The 18544-nt window shown below is 35.3% G+C and overlaps 1 protein-coding gene across 3 annotated transcripts in view; it reads left to right on the top strand.

The window, feature by feature from the left end:
• The window catches only part of USP33 (ubiquitin specific peptidase 33), a 68059-nt gene that overhangs the window by 32949 nt on the left and 16566 nt on the right, over positions 1–18544 (top strand). For 2 of the 3 annotated variants that reach the window (XM_045291851.1, XM_045291853.1), the window contains 11 exons: positions 782–851; positions 4413–4526; positions 5500–5578; positions 7503–7920; positions 8726–8866; positions 11458–11573; positions 12733–12905; positions 13011–13105; positions 14264–14297; positions 16564–16609; positions 17145–17325. In XM_045291851.1, the coding sequence (XP_045147786.1) occupies positions 782–851; positions 4413–4526; positions 5500–5578; positions 7503–7920; positions 8726–8866; positions 11458–11573; positions 12733–12905; positions 13011–13105; positions 14264–14297; positions 16564–16609; positions 17145–17325 (1467 nt within the window). The remainder of the gene's footprint in view (positions 1–781; positions 852–4412; positions 4527–5499; positions 5579–7502; positions 7921–8725; positions 8867–11457; positions 11574–12732; positions 12906–13010; positions 13106–14263; positions 14298–16563; positions 16610–17144; positions 17326–18544) is intronic. The other variant, XM_045291852.1, reaches the window with a different exon arrangement.

Raw genomic sequence — 18544 nt, forward strand, 5'->3', positions numbered from 1 at the left:
AACCGATTACAAGGAACTATATGTGACTTCCTCCTTGGGGGACGGACAACCGAAAAGTGGGTGAAGGGAAACGTCGGATAGGGCAAGATATGACAAAATAACAATTTATAAATTACCAAGGGTTCATGAGGGAGAGGTGAGCAGGGAGGGAAAGGAAAATTGAGGACCTAATGCCGGGGGCTTAAGTGGAGAGGAAATGTTTTGAGAGTGATGAGGGCAATTAATGTACAAATGCGCGTTACACAATTGATGTGTGTATGGATTGTGATAAGAGTTGTATGAGCCCCTAATAAAATGATTTTAAAAAAATGTATATTCTTGGCTGAGAGCATTTTTAGTTAATTGACAGGAGAGCCTGTCTGCTTTTGTAAATTTCATATATTAAACTTACTAATAACTGGAGTTCTATCACCAAAACCAAAGCACTCGTCATCATGCTGATTCCAATTAGAGGAGACACTATGTGTTGTTGTGTAGAACTGGGCTCCACAGCCTTTGTAAAGCTGTCACCTTTCGTCTGGTGTGCCTCTGGGTGGGTTTGAACTGCCAACCCTTTAGTTACTTCCTCCAGCCCTGGGACTCCTCATGTTAGTTCCCATACAGATGAACAAGTTCATTATTCTGAGATTTGTGGAAGTTGGGCTTCTCTGAGCTCACTGATTGCTGTATTTCTGTAGCGCATGGCAGTTTGGGAACTATAGCTACACAATGATGACTAGAAAATTGTGAGTCAATTTTGCATTGCTGAATGATGAAATAATTTCCATTTTTTTCTTATTAGGACTTACAGGATTAAAAAATATTGGAAATACATGTTATATGAATGCTGCTTTGCAGGCTCTTTCCAATTGGTAAGTAGAGAAATTAATTTTATTGTTGTTACTTTGTTTACATAGTTTTAGAAGGTCTCTGAACAAAAAACCTAGTTACTATAGTATGCAAAGAAGAAAGAGCGAAGGCAAGGAAGGAAAGAGACGCATACTAGCAATATGGGAAAGAGTTAATGATTTTCATCATTTCTTTAGCCAACAAAACAAACAATATTGTTGCCAGAGAGTTGCTTTCAGCCCTTGGCGACCTCATGTTAGAGTGGGTTTCCCTGGCTGTAATCTTTACAGGAGTAGATGTCAGGCCTTTCATGTGCAGCACTTGCGGATTGGATGTGAACCACCAACCTTTCCAGAATAACTGAGAGCAAACGCTGCAGCAGCCGTGGACTGCCCTAGCCCACGGATTCTATAAGTAGCCAGCTGTGCTTCCTGCCTTCTTCTCTGAGCATTTCCCCCATACTCCAACTTTCTGAAATGACCCCATTTGGAAAATTGTATGAATTAAATATTCCCACAAAAGTTACCATATATGCTTGTGTATAAGCTGAGATTTTCAGCACATTTTTAATGCAGTTTTTGTGGTAAAATTAGGTGCCTCGGCTGATATTTGGGTCAGTTTATACATGTGTATGTGCGGTATTTCCCCTTTCTTCATGTTGATGAACTCCCAAGGATGGATCATAAATCATTGTTAATCCAAAAGGGTTGCTTTCCACATGTCTGTCATTTCCTAGGACTGTTGGTTCTACCTTAGTCCCTAGGTAGTTGTGTGCCTTTGCATGATTATTATATTTATGTTTTACATGTAGGAATTGAACTTAAGGTAATTTCTACCACTCCCTTATAATTCAGTGATTCTATGAAAATATTTTATGTTTTTCTCCAGGTTGAAAGCCTCATAAACTCTTCTTCTCTCCCCCCTCCCTCTTTAAAAAAAAAATCAGGTTTATGTCCAGAGGCAGGTATTGCACTTAAACTGAGACACATTGAATCAGGATCAGAATTCGGAATTTACTGGCTTTGGCATATTGCTCATTTTAATGGGCCTCCTTTGTGCATTAGTAGTTGGAGACTAAACTTGTGCATTCCTGTCTGTGTATACTCGAGTATAAGCCGACCCGAATATCAGCCAAGGCACCTAATTTTACCACAAAAACTGCATTAAAAATGTGCTGAAAAGCTTACGGTAGTCTCACTTTTATTTAGTTCTAACCTGGTGAGTACATGATGGAGTTCTAGTAGCACAGTGGTTAAACACTTGGCCGCTGCGAACCAGAAGCTGGATTCTGCTGCTCCATAGGAGAAAGTTGTCGTGGTCTGTTTCTGGAAAGATGTCCAGCACTGAAAACCCTACAGTGCCCTTCACTATTTCATGACTCAGATTTGGTTTGATGGCAGTAGGTTTGTTTTTTGTTTAAATACTTTACCTTTTATTATCTATCATGTTCTATAATCCTGCATAATTAAACTTAATTTTTATTAAGAGATCAGACAAGGACTCTGAAGAAATAACAATTTTGAAAAAGAAATTTAATCTAAAGGACTGAATAAGGTGGTCATACTGTTAATGTGGTTATCTCAAAAGAATTGAGATAATTTTAAATTTCTTTTGAGTAATTTGTACATCACTAAAATTTATAATAAGCAAGCATTGCTTTATAATGAGGAAAAACTATTTTGCATCTTGAAATCTGCATGATAGAAAAAATAGTCTAATACATAAAGGAGAATAAATGAGAAAAATTTCAATTAATTATTTGGGTGAAAAGATTGTGAGAGCATTCTGGACCGAAGGGTCAACTCTGTGAAAACCTTAAGGTAGCAAAGAGCTTTGCATTTTTGAGGAGTTAACCTGTATGTAATGGGAATTTATGACATTTCTAGGCTCTGGCCCTTTTCACTGCCATTGGGTCAATTTAGACCCTGAAACTCAACTCACTGCCATTGAGTGTTTATGTTCAGTGTAGTTAGAAGCCATTACAGAGCCCTGGTGGTGCTCTGCTGCTCCCTGAATGGTTGGTGCCTTGACCCCACCACCTTCTCTGTGAGTGAAAGGTTTGGGCATCGGCTTCTGTACAGAAGACAGCGTTGGGAACTCAGGGGGCAGTTCTACTCTGTCCTATAGGGCGGCTCTGATTTGAAATGGACTGATGGCAGTGGGTTTGCTTTGACTTAGAACAGTGGAGTTAAGTCGTCTAATTTTAAAAGATTCCTGTAGTTGCCATTTAGGCAGTGGATTAGGGAGAGGAAAAGAATGGAATTAGGAATATCAGGATCTTTTGTAATTTAGGCAAGTTATGCTATCTTGAATTGAATAGAGTATTAGGAAAGGAGTTAGGAGAATGATTGGTTGATAGGACATGAATGGGGTGGATAGAGAAAGAGAGGTATAAATTTTAATAATAGTAATATAATTGTACTATTACAGTAACCTTGTCAGTGTTACTGTTTTTTACTTAAACAGACAAACAAAACACCCCACACAGGTTTAAATAACTTTGCCAGAAGTTTAAAGAACTTTTATTTCTTTTGTAAAAGATGTGACTGATAAGGTCATAATGCTACTAAGAAGTACATTAGTAAATAGCAATCAAATGCCTTCACTGACTGGTGAATTTATTCCAGACCAGGATTGGTTCTTTGCCCAATTAGTTTCCTGTAACTGAATAGATTTCAAAGAGGCCCTCTAAAGCTAATCGGTCTCATGAAAGACTGTGCTGTCGTACAGATTCATAGCTTGAGGTTAGAGTATTTTCTGGGATGTAGAGGAAGAGCAGACCTACTTGAAAGGCAGGAGTATGTTAGTGTTGGCATTTGCTGTAAGGCAAGAGCAGAGGCATATTTGCTTTTATGTAAATTTAGCCGCCGCTGGTTTATATATGTAATTTAAGATCACCGGGGAAAAGGGTAAATGGTAAACAAAGAGAAGCCAAAAAGATCTTGTCTGAGGAACTCTCATAGATGACTATTAATAGAAGGAGCAAAAAAAGAAAAGAATTGGCAGAGATAAAGAGAAAATATTAAAAAAATAATTTTATTGGGGGCTCGTACAACTCTTATCATAATCCATACGTACATCCATTGTGTCAAGCAAATTTGTACAGTTATTGCCATCATCATTCTCAAAACATTAGCTTTCTATTTGAGCCCTTGGCATCAGCTCCTCATTTTTTTACCTTCCTCCCCCACCCTCCCACCCTCACGAACCCTTGATAATTTATAAATTAGTATTATTTTTTCATGTCTTATATTGTCTGCTGTCTCCCTTCACCCACTTTTCTGTTGTTCGTCTCCCAGGGAGGGGAGAAGTTTTAAAAATGTATTATGTTCAAGAGTCGGGTTGTTGAGGGATGAGAGCAGTAACCTCTGACACATTCTACTGAGAGACAATGAGAGGTGTTCTTTGGAGCTGGCAATGTGGAGGACTTCGTAGGGAGAAATCCTTGTTCTTGAAAGAGATCCAAGAAAATAATCGCTTCTGGGAGAGTTTGTGCTGTCTTTTGAGTGTGTCCAGAAGTTGATTCATGGTTCAGCTTTGATTCTCTTTTGATGCTTTTTGTCCTTTCTTTGTTTTTTAACTAGCCCACCTTTGACGCAATTTTTTCTTGATTGTGGAGGGCTAGCTCGAACAGATAAGAAACCAGCCATTTGTAAAAGTTATCACAAATTAATGACAGAACTGTGGCACAAAAGCAGGTATGTACTTAATATATTTATATTCTTAAATCAGTATTGGTGGAGGTTATCTTAGTTACCTACTGCTACTATAGTAGACGTATACAGCGAGGGAATAGCTTTAGTGACAGAAAGTTTATTCGCTTACAGTTCAGGAGGTTAGCTATCTGATTTCAGGGTCTAAGAGCTTCCTGGCACATGGGCCCCAGGTCCTGGCTCTTCATTCTTAGTGGAAGCAAGGCCTCTCTCTCTCTCTGCTGCTTCTCTATCCTTTTATGTACATAAGATAAAAGATAATGCAGGCTGTACCCCAGGGAAAAGCCCCTTTTTTGAGGGGGCTTCAAAAGTTTGTGGAAAATGGAATGAAAAGATAATCGATTTTTCCCTCCAACTTTTTGAGGTCTCCTTATTTTGAATCACAGCTATCACCTGAGTAAAGGTGGTAGATCCCATTGCAATCACCTTAAAATTGATTTGCTGATCTCATCGGATCACAACATAGGAGATAATTACATCATTATATAATTAGCACAGTACATCCTTACATAATGACTAATAAATCACAAAAACTCAGGGTCCAGTCAAATTGACATATTTTGAGGAGACACATTTTAATATCTGATCAAATATAGAGTTGAAAAAAAGTAGAATATTAGTGGGCTTGTGAAGTTCTGTTTTGAGCTTGTCAACATAATTGGACCAATAGACAACATCATGCATCTGTAAAGAAAACCCTAGGGAACAGTTCTACTACTTAACCCTTGAGGTTGCAATGTGTTGCAGATGGCAAGGTGGTTTTTTGTTTTGTTTTTGTTTTTTTAATTATCAGTGATGAAATGTTCTGGTGAACCCATGAAAAAGAATTTTGGGTATTTCTGAATGATTTTTAGATATATAATGACTTTCCAGTGTATTTAATACTTTGAAATTTTGGTTATTTCAAAGATAAAAATTAAAAATCACAAAATTGATCTCTCAAATTATATTTACTTAGGCCAGGATCTGTGATGCCTACTAATCTATTTCAAGGAATTAAAACTGTAAATCCAACATTTCGGGGATATTCCCAGCAGGTAAATCTTTATGTTGCTTTTCAATCAAAATTTTGCTGTGGCTTAATATTATGTATAGTCTTTTAATTACCGTATATACTCAAGTATAAGCTGACCTGAATATCAGCCAAGGCACTTACTTTTACCATAAAACTGTATTAAAAAATGTGCTGAACACCATCCCGTGTTACCACGAGGTGTTGAATGGATCAGGTATCAGGCTTCAAGGAACAAAAAGATCATATCACTGTAAATGAAGGTGAGTGTATCTGTAGGCAACTGGACACCCCCTTACAGAAGGGCCCCAGGGAGGAGACAAGCTAGTTAGGGTGCAGTGTAGCAATGATGAAACATACAACTTTCCTCTAGTTCCTAAATGCTTCCTCTTTCCACTATCATGATCCCAATTCTACCGTACAAGTCCACCTAGAGAACTGGAAACACAGGGAATCCAGGACAGATGATCCCGTCAGGACCAGTGGTGAGAGTAGTGATACTGGGAGGGTGAAGGGAAGGTGGAGTAGAAAGGGGAACCGATTACAAGGATCTACATATAACTCCCTCCCTTGGAGACAGACAACCGAAAAGAGGGTGAAGGGAGATGTCGGACAGTGTAAGATATCACAAAATAATAATAATTTATAAAGTATCATGGGTTCATTGGGGGTGGGGGTGGGAATGGGGAAGGAGGGGAAAAAATGAGTTGATACCAAAGGCTCAAGTAGAAAAAAAATGTTTTGAGAATGATGCTGGCAATAAATATACAAATGTGCTTGACACAATTGATGTGTGTATGGATTGTGATAAGAATTGTACAAGCCCCTGATAAAATGATTTAAAAAGAAAAATGTGCTGAAAACTCGGCTTATACACATATATGATACTTTGTTTATTTAATTTACCCACTGATTCTGGGATCATTTTCTATGTTTTTAATTACTAAGGTTAATAATTATTTATCATTTGTTGCTTATAATTTTCCTACTCTTAGTATTGAATATTTAAAAAATTTTAAATTTTGTTGTGAGTAAATATTTTAATACATTTCTAGTCATTTTAGCTTAAAACATATATTTGAAGATCAGATAAATTTTTGCTTATACTTTGTGTATTTTATGTTTTTATAATTAGTTCTTCAATATATCTGGCATTTATTTCAGCATTATATTATAATCAAAATTGAACTTATTCACAAATAGCTAAGAAATTGTCCCAGTCTTTAAAAATTTGTCTGATTTTGACATTTATTTTTTAATTATACTTTGACTAATAAAAAATAAAGTCTACTTATGGGCTTTCTCACCTGTTTCATTGGCTTGTCCTTTTTTTTTCAATTCATACTTCATGTCAGTTTTAATTATCAGTGCAGTCTCTAATATCTTTTAATGATAATAGTCATTGGCCTGTGGTATATTTTATTTCTTTTCTAAATCATTATATATCCCCAAATCCTTTTGTTAGATGCACATTCCTCTACAGAGTATGAGTTGGTAGATGTAAGTTAGGGCATAGGAATTGATATTTTGAATAAACCTCCTAAGTAGATCAATAATTTTTCCTTGAAATTTGATGACAACATATTTTTATTTTAATATTTGGATTAAGATTTGATAAAAATTGTAATCTAAAACTATTTGAATTTAGCACATATCTTCATCTTCTAATAGAAATTCTTATTTTCTTCATTGTTCGTTTTTCTGTTTTTGTGCTTTATAGCTGACATCCAGGTCACCTTTGGTTTATTAGTATCTTTGTTTTATTTATATAACTTTCTTAAATTTACTTTTCATTCTTGCTAGTGCTTTATGTTCTGCAAACCTGTATTCAAGTTTAATGTTGTACATTTATAAATCAGCTGATAACCTCACTTTTTTATATTTTCCTTGAAGTTCTATGTATACATGTTTTTAATAACACAGTAATATCTGTATTGCTGATACATTAGGATGCTCAAGAATTCCTTCAGTGTTTAATGGATCTGCTTCATGAAGAATTAAAAGAGCAGGTCATGGAAGTAGAGGAAGACACTCAAACTATAAGCACTGAGGAGAGTATGGATGAAGACAAGAGCCAGTCAGATGTAGATTTCCAGTCCTGTGAATCTTGCGGCAGTAGTGATAAAGCAGAAAATGAAAATGGCTCTAAGGGGTTTTCTGAAGATAATAATGAAACAACAATGTTAATTCAAGAAGATGAGAACAATTCAGAAATATCAAAAGATTGGCAAAAAGAGAAGACGTGCAATAAGATTAATAAAATGAATTCTGAAGGAGAATTAGATAAAGGTAGAGACACTGTATCTGAAACTGTCAACTTGAATAACCAAGAAACTGTCAAAGTACAAATACACAGCAGAGCTTCAGGTGATAATTTAATAATTTGATAATGAAAATGATAGTGTTATTTGTAGGTACTCTTTGGTTTTTTTACAGGAAGAAATGTTACTAACTCTTGACCTAGATTGCATTAATGTCACTCTGTGTTCAGTCATACCTGAGATAAATAAGACTTCTGTGAGCAATAGTTGTACAATGTCTACAAAAATTCTGTATGAAATATTGAGTAGGTCCTTTGCATTGATAGTAGGAAGCCAATAAAAAGTATCAAGATATTGAGGAGCTTATATTTTCTCAGTTCATGTTATAATTTGATTCTGAAAAAAGAGCCTTTCTGACAAAGGGGTATTTATCCTTTATCAGAGTAAGATTAAAAGAGTTTATAGTTATGCCAAATTTCTTGAGTTTTACTACTGACATACTATTAATTATTAGTGTGGGATGATAACCTTCTACATGGTTTTAAAACTGAAAACTATCCCAATATCATTTATTCTTAATGTTAAGTTTGGATCATGACAGTTTGTCTCACTTCTTGAATGCCCCCTACAATAGTAATGCATATAAACATGAATTGATGTATGTATGGATTATGATAAGAGTTGGACGAGCCCCCAATAAAATGATTTAATAAAAGAAAGAAAACAAAACATGAATTGAATTTCTACTTGAAAAAAATACTTATTTTCCTTAGAAACACTGTTTCCATTAGTTCATCTGATATTTGTTAATGTGAATTGTATTAAAAATCTCAAATCAATCTGTAAATGATGTTTTTGACACGTGGTAGGAGAATTTTAACAAGCTTTTATGCACATTTCAAATATTACAGAGTATATCACCGATGTCCACTTGAATGACTTATCTGCACCACAGGTGCGCCCATCAAATGAAGGTGCTAGCCCACGTGTATCAGCAAGCCCTCCAAAATCTGGCAATTTATGGCCAGGATTGGCACCCCCACACAAGAAAGGTAAAGGCTCAACTACGCAAATGTTAATCATTAAGTATTACTCTATCCTTTCAATATTGAGTTGATAATATTTTTATACAACCATTATTTGAACATTTGCCATGTGTGGAACTCTCTAATTTACCAATAGTACAATTAATTTTCTTGTGCGTATGGTATTATTAACGTACTAACACATGTATAGATTGTACTGATGCCACCAATAGGGTATTGAACAATTCCAGTATCCCCAAAAGTATATTCTCTTATACACTGCCGAAGCCATGCCGAAACCATGGTAATGTTTATCTCTTTCCACTCCTGTTACTTTACCTTTTTCAGAATGTCATATAAGAAGGCTCTCATCTTTTACTTAGTATAATGCTATTGAGATTTAGTCACAATGTTTATTGACTGAATAATTCATTCCTTTTACTAAGCCATGTGGCTGAACCGCACTTTATCCCATTTCTTTATTGAAAGATAATTGAATTACTTTCAGATTTGGTGATTATGAATAATGCTGCTGTAACATTCATGTGTAGACTTTGATGTGAACCTAACTTTTTATCTGTGTAGTGTAAATTCCTGATAATGAGTTCTTAGGTTATATGTTAGCTTTGTGTTTGTAATATTTATTTATTTTTAATGTCTTTTGGGTGGAGGTTTACACTGTACTTTGGGTTCCAATTCCAAATGTTTCTATATAAGTGGTTTAGTAACACAGGACACAGTCCTTACCTTGCACTAACATGCTCTTTAAATATAAGATCTTGAAAATTTACCTGCATTTTTTCTTCTGTTAGCTTCATAACTTTAATTCTTGTGTTTAGGCTACTCATAAATTTTATTTTTTTTGTCACATGAGAGGTAGTGGTCCAACTCCTCCTTTTGCCTGTGGGGATTCCGTTGTCCCAGTGCAGTTTATTATTGAAGAAACAGTTTTTCCTTTATCAAATGGGCTTGGTGTTCCTGTTATAAAGGAGTTGACAATACAGATGGACTTATTTCTGGACTTTCAGTTCTATTGCTTTGGTCTGTATCATGTGTTCTCATGCCAATGCCACACATGCACCCCTCTCACCCAGTTTTGATTACTGTAGCTTTATAAAAGCTTTGAGATCAGCAAGTGTGAGTACTTTAAATGCTGTTTTTCACATGTAAGGTTGTTTTAACTAATCAGGGGTCCTTGTAATTCTACATGAATTTGAGGACTAGTATTTCCCATTTTTGAAAAAATCCTTCTTAGAATTTTGACAGGGATTACATTTAATCTAAAGGTTATTTTTGGTAATATTGATGCCTTAATTATATGAGGGTAAGATAAGTACATGGTTCTAGTTTATGAGTGAGGATGTTTCAAAAAGTTCGTGAAAAAATTTTGTGATCTTTTCATTCTATTTTTATCCCATGAACTTTCAAAGTTCTCTTAGACATAAACACCACAACTAAACACACTGCTATCAAGTTGGGTTTTCACTCATTCAGACCCTATGGATGCATGGGTCTATTTCAAACAAAGTGTTTAAACTAGTCTTTATGATCATTGGATGTCTATGGGCAAATTTTCTCAGTAATATTTTTGTCTTTGTCTCTTTTGGGTGCCTTCAGAAACCAAAATGGTTTAATTAAAACAGTTCCTTCTAGAGGGAGCTTCTGGGCTAGCTTCTGAACATTTATGACAGGTCAGCTCGAAGGTTGTTTTGACTGTTGACAGATATTCTCAAAGGACACAGAATAATCACAGGGGCTTATTATGAAATTTTGAGAAAATAGAAAACTGCACTGGTAGAAAAAAGGCCAGGGAGAATTTGAGTATTTTATTACCATATAGCCTTGATCTTGCCCTGTCAGACTTCTTTTTCTTCTCTAAACTCACAGAACATTGAAAAGAACTATAATTTGAGTCCCTGAGGATCTAAAACTACCCATTTGATATGGTGAAAACCAGCAGACTTCTTTGGAAAAGGGTTAGAGTAAGAGATGGGAACAGGGCCTTTAGAAGTGTATGGATTTAGATGGAGGATGTGTTCAGAAGCAGTAGCTTCATATTTTGATATTTCTGTTTAATTACTATTTCTATGATTCTGTAGCAATAGGCTTTGACTTTTATTTCTTAGTTATCAATGAGCATGAGACATCTTTCCATTAAGTCTTCATTAACTTATTTCAATAAATGCTTTATAATTTTCACTGTGTTGTCTTTCAATTCCTAGGATACGTTTATTCCCAGGTATTTATTCCTTCAGGTGGTGTTATAATTGAAATTGTTCTCTTAATTTCCTTTTTGATTTATTCATTACTCGTGTGTAGGAGCACAACTGACTTCTGTGTGTTGATCTTGTGTCCCGAAACTTTCAGAATTCAATTAGAGCTCTCTTATGCACTCTTTTAAATTATCTATGTATGAAATTGTATCATTTGCACATAGAGAGTTTCATTTCATTTTCAATATGGATACTTTTTATTTCTTTGTCTTTTACTAATTGTGCTGTTTAAAACTTCCAGTACAATGTTGAGTAGTAATGGTAAAGGCATCATTGTCCTTGTTTTTGTTCTTAAGGGCAAAGCTGATTCCTCCTTCTCCTAATTATCTGTACTTTAAATCCTAGCTCCATCTGCATCATCTCCAAAGCGAAAAAAACAGCACAAGAAATACAGAAGTGTTATATCAGACATATTTGATGGAACAATTATTAGTTCAGTGCAGTGTTTGACTTGTGACAGGGTGAGTATGACGAAATTATGATCCATGGAAAATTTCCATCAAATTCTCTTTTGAAGAAATCTAGCAAAATTGCCCTTAAAATGTTAATATTTTAATTCCGTCTCCTTAGTACTGATGATCATAAATTGATGTATATCAGTATAAATTAAATCTAGGAGAATTTCTTTTGGACATGTCAACAGCATCCTGTTATAAAGACTGATCTTGACCCCTCATTGGATAGACCTGCATTAGCAGGAAACAGTAACTCAGGTCTTCCTCTACCTAATCACTTATAAGCCGAAGTTGCTAAGCAACAAGAATTTGTAACATGTATTTTCTTCCAAGGCTGATAAATTTTTTGTGCTGTTTCACTGGGAAACTGTTTTTGTTCACAAGCACAAAGTTATGAATGTGATGTGTGTGATAAACTGTGGCTCGAAAATATTTTCTCGTATTCAAATTGAGTCTCATATAATAAAGAGTGATGGATTGATAGTGTCTACTTTTCAGTTTCTTTTAGTTATTCTTAACAGAGCAGTTTTGCTTTATGCAAACTAGCCTTGTAGCCATATTACTTAAATCCATATTGAATACAAGGATTTTTTTTGCCACTAGTGATATTAATAATCTGTCATATAATGTAGCCTCATAAGAGTCATCCTCTCTAAAATTCTAATCATGATGTTACCATTTTAGGTTAAATCTTGTGTCTCTTGTAGGAATATTATGAAATTATATATTTTGGTATGAAATATTTAAAATTCTCAGCAATATTTTCAGTTAATTAAAAATTAGATGCCAGGTTTTCCTTCCCTTTTTCTAACACTTTTTGAAAGTCACAAAAGATCTATTTTTAATGACCAATACATCAACTTTAGGAGTTTGTTGAACGTCAAGCTACAATAGCTGGATTTGGAACATTTCTTTAAGCCACAGAGTCCTTGATTATAATGGGGATGCAACTAGTTAGTTTTCATGTGAATATTAAAATTATTGTTTTAAGAGCATTTAGAAGAGCACCTATACAGAGCAAATGCTTTTTGCTTTTGTTGTTGTAAAAGCAACTTTATTGTTTATTGCCTAGCTTGCTTTGGTCTCAGCAGTCTTAAAATTGATCCTCATAAATGTTTGTGCTAGACTGTTTCCATCCCAATTTTAAAACACAAAACAATTTTAGGTGTCTGTAACCCTCGAGACCTTTCAAGATCTCTCCTTGCCAATCCCTGGCAAGGAGGACCTTGCTAAGCTGCATTCCTCGAGTCACCCGACATCTATAGTCAAAGCAGGATCATGTGGCGAAGCTTATGCTCCACAAGGGTGGATTGCTTTTTTCATGGAATATGTGAAAAGGTACGTATGTTTATCTTTGTGTTTATTGCTTGTTAAAACTGCTGTTTCTGCTGTACTGGCAGAACACTTCCTTTTCTTTCTTTCTTTCTATCAATGATATTTCAGGTTTGTTGTCTCCTGTGTCCCTAGCTGGTTTTGGGGTCCAATAGTAACCTTGCAAGATTGTCTTGCTGCCTTCTTCGCCAGAGATGAACTGAAAGGTAAGACAAATAAAAGTTTTTATCTTGGCTAAATTGTTGTGGGTACATCTGAAGTAGTGGTACTAAGCATAAAATGTCTTCATACAAGTGGAGTAACTAGATGGCTTACATTCTTAAATAAGTTCTTCCCAATATTGGCACACTGCCAATATCAACCATGGTATTAATATTAAAAGGGCAACAGGCAATTTCCTGGGCTATAAATGTCTGACTAAGGAAAACTCCTACTTCTTAATGCAGTTCTATCTTGTCTAGTGAAGCAAAAATAGGAATCAACTGGAATTTTTACAGTTTCTGTGAATTATCACAGTGACTCGAATAGGAAACATTACAGGCGGAAGCCTTGGAATGGGAGGCTTAGAAGAGGTGTGAGGAGTCTGATGTGTGATGAGATTTGATTATTGGATGGGCTGTCGGGAACCACACATAGCCACGCAGCATGGTCAGATGCCATCTTTAAAGTGCTGCTTTAATGCTATGTAATTTTTTTACTTATTTTGAAATGAATGAACCAACCCCTACTGTTCTTCATCATTGTCACCCTCATTTGCATCATGTGCAGGTTTTAGTATTGGAAATGTTTTGAGGCTTTTATTGAACAAAAGTAAAGCTAAATAAGAATCCTGTGTACTTGCTCGAACTTCCAAATTCTTGACGACACCGGGACAGACTTGCTCATGACACACAAACTGCCTGTATATATCCTGAAAGAATTTATACATCCCATAGTACCAGACAATACTAAGTTTTGAAGATTCAAGGAAGGGACATGGCAGCCACCATGAGGACTTAATTACAGCTTTAAACTAGTATAATTGTAAGCTCTTCCATAGTATTTAAGATCTATTTCAATTTTTGAATCTTCAACATCTTGCAAAGAGTTTGGCATGTAACAAAACAGTAAGTTTTGCTAAATGAATAAATGGGAGATAGTTATTTGAGGTAGGCCTGCACGTTTGAGAGAAAGGGGAACGGACTGAATTTTATGCACGATGAGCATCGTGACCTGGCTCATGAGCAGCGGCTGAAATAGTAAAATAACGAGCCTGGTTTTACTAGATGTGATGCCAACATGTGGCAGAGTCAAGGGATTGCAGAACCAGGAGAGATGAATTGCTTTTAATTTGAGAAGAATGACCAGGTTTGTTCCATTTGCAGGTGACAATATGTACAGTTGTGAAAAATGCAAAAAGTAAGTTACACTATCAATGATTCTGATGGCATATTTTGCATTTTAAATGGTTGTTTTCATTGGACATGTGAAATTAATGGTTGTTTTCATTGGACATGTGGAATTAATTTGCCATTGTAGTTTTGAGAAATAGAGGCCAGAATACTTTGCCCCAGTAAAAATTTAAAGATTAGTTGTCCAATGAAACAAGTTTGAGGTAAAAGTTGAAAAATTTTAATAGTTCTGGGTAAGATCTTTAAATGTTTATTTTATAGCTTGAAAGAAGTATGTGATTTTGCACAGAACATTTTGCAGGTGTTGTTACAAAAGATGTACTGGGATAATGGCATATTTTCTTATGTGGGTTAAATTATGTATAAGGTAATATTTTCTTATGTATTACCACTTTTAAAGGTTAGACCCAGGAAGTTGAAGTCACTGTAAAAATCCATTGTTGCAAGTTTCCTTTAGTCCCCAAAGATTTTTACCAACCTTAAAGATTATATGCCATATAGTGGCAGAATAAAAAGACAATTAAGAAAACTCTATTTTTTTCTTATTATCTATTATTAGCTTCTTATGTCTGTCTTATGATAAATTCTGACTATTAAGGTTCCTTGGTTGGTAAATCAGGAAGAAAATTGGTGACTTAATTAAGCAAACGTGTTTTTTTTAATTAAGTTTTATTGACATATAATTCACATGCCCTACAATTCAGTGTTTTAAATATATTAAAGAGAGTTGTGCAGTAAGCAGACTATTTTTGTCATAGCCTAGAACCATTTTCTGGGTCTCTGAAATAGGAAAGCGATGACATGAGGCCCCTGCGTTGGAAGCAGTGGTTAGATGGCAGAGGTTTGTAATAATGCAAACTCCTGGTGGTTGTCAGTAACTCAAGGCAACATTGATTTGCAGTTATTGGATAAAAAGGAATCTTATTAATCTGTATGATTGACAGAAGATGAAAAACTGTCTATCCTTCTAGAAAAAACTACTTCTAGCCAGTATTCCTTGAATTGGAAAAATATTGATTTCCAGGTTTTCTTTCAAGTCTTAGCTGACAACCTAAAGGGGTGGGGTCAGGAGGGGGCAGGGTTGGCCTGAAGTAGGAGCTTATAAAGAGAAACAGACTAGGATAAGATAGAGTGAACAATGGAACACATTTTGCATCAACCCCTAAATCCAAAGTAGTGATCAATGACATGTATATTAACTTTGGTTATTAATAGTATTTGTTTATCTTAAACTATTTGTTTTCACATTTGAAAATAAGAATTTTAATATGTTCGCCTGAATGAACCAATCTTACTAAATTGACATTTTGCTTTACCTTGCTTCCTTTAATAAATTATTCTTAATGAGGAATCCCAACATTGTTTTTTATTTAATCCTTTTATTGGGGACTCTTACAGCTCTTACCACGATCCATACATTCGTCCATTATGTCAAGCATATTTGTACATAATGTTGCCATCATTTAAAAAACATTTTCTTTCTATTGAGTGCTTGGTATCAGCTTCTAATTTTTTTACTTCTCTCTCCAACCCTCCCTCCCTCATGAACCCTTGATACTTTAAAATTATTATTTTCATGTCTTACACCGACCACTACTTCCCTTCACCCTCTTTTCTGTTGTTCACCCTTCCTTTTTTGGGGTGTGTTTATACGTCGATCATTGTGAACAGTTCTCCCCTTCTCTCCCCACCTTCCTTCTACCCTCATGGTATTGATACTCTCTTTGTTGATCCTGTGGCGTTTATCTGTTCTGGATTCCTTGGGTTGTGCGCTTTTCTCTGTACCAGTGTACATGCTCTGGTCTAGCTGGATTTGTAAGGTAAAACTGGAGTCATGATAGCGGGGGGAGGAAGCCTTAAAGAACTAGAAGAATGGTGTATGTTTCGTTGATGCGATACTGCACCCTGGCTGACTGGTCCCTTCCTGTGATCCTTCTGTGAGGGGATGTCCAATTGTCTACAGATGGGCTTTGGGTCTCCACTCTGTCCCGTTTCTCCCCCGTTCCCCTCCCCTCCATTGTTTGCATCCATAGGATTGTTTGTTCTGCGCCCTTTGATGCCTGATATGTGGGGATGCCAACATTTTGATTACTAGAACACTTACTTGTATTTTAAAATGTGTAGCATATAATTCAATAGCGAAAATTTCTAGACTACCATTGTCTCTATGTTCTTAAATAGATGTTGCTGTAAATTTAAGTATACTAAAACTTTTGTAGATTTATGTAGAAAATAGGTTTATTTATTTTGGTTTTCCATTTCCTCCACCGTAGGTTGAGAAATGGAGTAAAGTTCTGTAAAGTACAAAAGTTTCCCGAGGTATGGAATTTACTGTAACTCAGTTCATTTTATGTGTTAAGAACATAAAGCATTAACGCACTATAATATAGTAAAAGGTCATAATTGAAGAATGAAATGTTTGGATTGATCAGTTATGATGTATACTTTATTAAGATTATTCATTTTTAAAAAATTGAGTTGTATACCGTTAAATACCGTTTCTAGTAAAACTAGAATAGTTTAATCAAACCTAAGTCTTGCAGGTGTGAAGTATAAAATTAGAAGAACAAGTGCATATGAACTCGAGAGTACCATATTTCATCATTTGCATATTTTATTATCTCTGGAATTCAGATTAGTCATAATTATAGAATAAAGTTTTAACATGGACATTGAACTTACCATAGACTTCTTTATCTAATGCATAACATTAAAGATTATTTTGTACAGTTTTATAATTTCATTTTTGTAGAATAAAACTCATGAAGAATTTACTGAATTTCACCACTAAGAATAATTTTGTATTTTTTTGGTAACAAAATACAGTAATTTAGGGATTTTTTTTCTCTTTTAGATTTTATGCATTCACCTTAAACGATTTAGACATGAACTGATGTTTTCCACCAAAATCAGTACCCATGTTTCATTTCCATTAGAAGGTTTGGATCTACAGCCATTTCTTGCTAAGGATAGCCCAGGTCAAATTGTGACATATGATCTTCTGTCAGTCATTTGTCATCATGGAACTGCTAGTAGTAAGTATACAGTCTTTGCCTTCTTCTTAGATTGGTTTTTGTTTTTTAAAAAAGTAAAACACCAGTTGATAATTTAGATGTTTAAAATATAATTAACCAAAAGAAAAACTTTAACAATATACTAAACTACCAGTTATTAAATTTTAAGACATTTGTGTTAGTCTGGGTAGACTAGAGAAACAAATTCATGGAGACACATATATATATGGGAGAGGTTTATATACAAGAGCAATTGAACATTCAGAAAACATCCCAGCCCAGTACAGATCAAGTCCATAAATCCAATATTAGCCCATATGTCCGATACCAATCTATAAAGTCCTCTTCAGACTCATGAAACACATGCAATGATGCTGAATGTAGACGATCACAGGCCAGTGGGTAGAAAGCCTTTGGATCCAGTGGCATTGGAAGCATCTCAGCACTGGCAGGGGTCTCTGCATTGTTTATCCAGCTTCAGAGGTCTGATTGCATCAGGGTAGGTCCTGTATCTTTTCCAAGGGCACTAGCATAGTTCCATATGTCATGTTAGCTGAAATGTCTCCTAGGGAGTAAGCAAAGAGAGAGACCTGTCTCCTGCCTTCCAGGAGGAAGTACTGGATTTCCCAGAATTATCAGCAAAAGGCCATGCCCACACAGAGGACTCATTGGCTATGATCTGATTGACAGACTAGACTCCACCCCTTCACTCATAATCCTCGCAAATTGACAATTATATAGCTACCACAGAATTGGATACTTTTTACTATACCTTTGTAATCCTGCAAATTCTATTTTGTAAACAGCTAAATAACAAGGACTTGAACCTGATCACTTTTACATGTTACTAACCTTTTTTTTTTAAAGTTATTTATGAAGTTTAATGAGTTAGGGTCCTAAAATTAACCTTTTTTTTTTTTTCAAGTTCAACAGTTCTTTTTTTCAAATTTTTAATAAATCATTTTATTGGGGGCTTTTTTTTCCTAATCATTTTATTAGGGGCTCATGCAACTCTTATCACAATCCATACATACATCAATTGTGTAAAGGGCATTTGTACATTCATTGCCCTCATCATTCTCAAAACATTTCCTCTCCATTTAAGCCCCCCACATTAGGTCCTCATTTTTCCCCTCCCTCCCAGCTCCCCCCTCCTGCATGAGCCCTTGATAATTTATAAATTATTATTTTGTAATACCTTGCCCTGTCCCACGTCTCCCTTCACCCACTTTTCTGTTGT

The sequence above is a fragment of the Echinops telfairi genome, unplaced genomic scaffold (assembly GCF_000313985.2).
Source record: "Echinops telfairi isolate 266 unplaced genomic scaffold, ASM31398v2 ScPeMD7_443;HRSCAF=831, whole genome shotgun sequence".
In the NCBI taxonomy this organism is placed as follows: domain Eukaryota; kingdom Metazoa; phylum Chordata; class Mammalia; order Afrosoricida; family Tenrecidae; genus Echinops; species Echinops telfairi.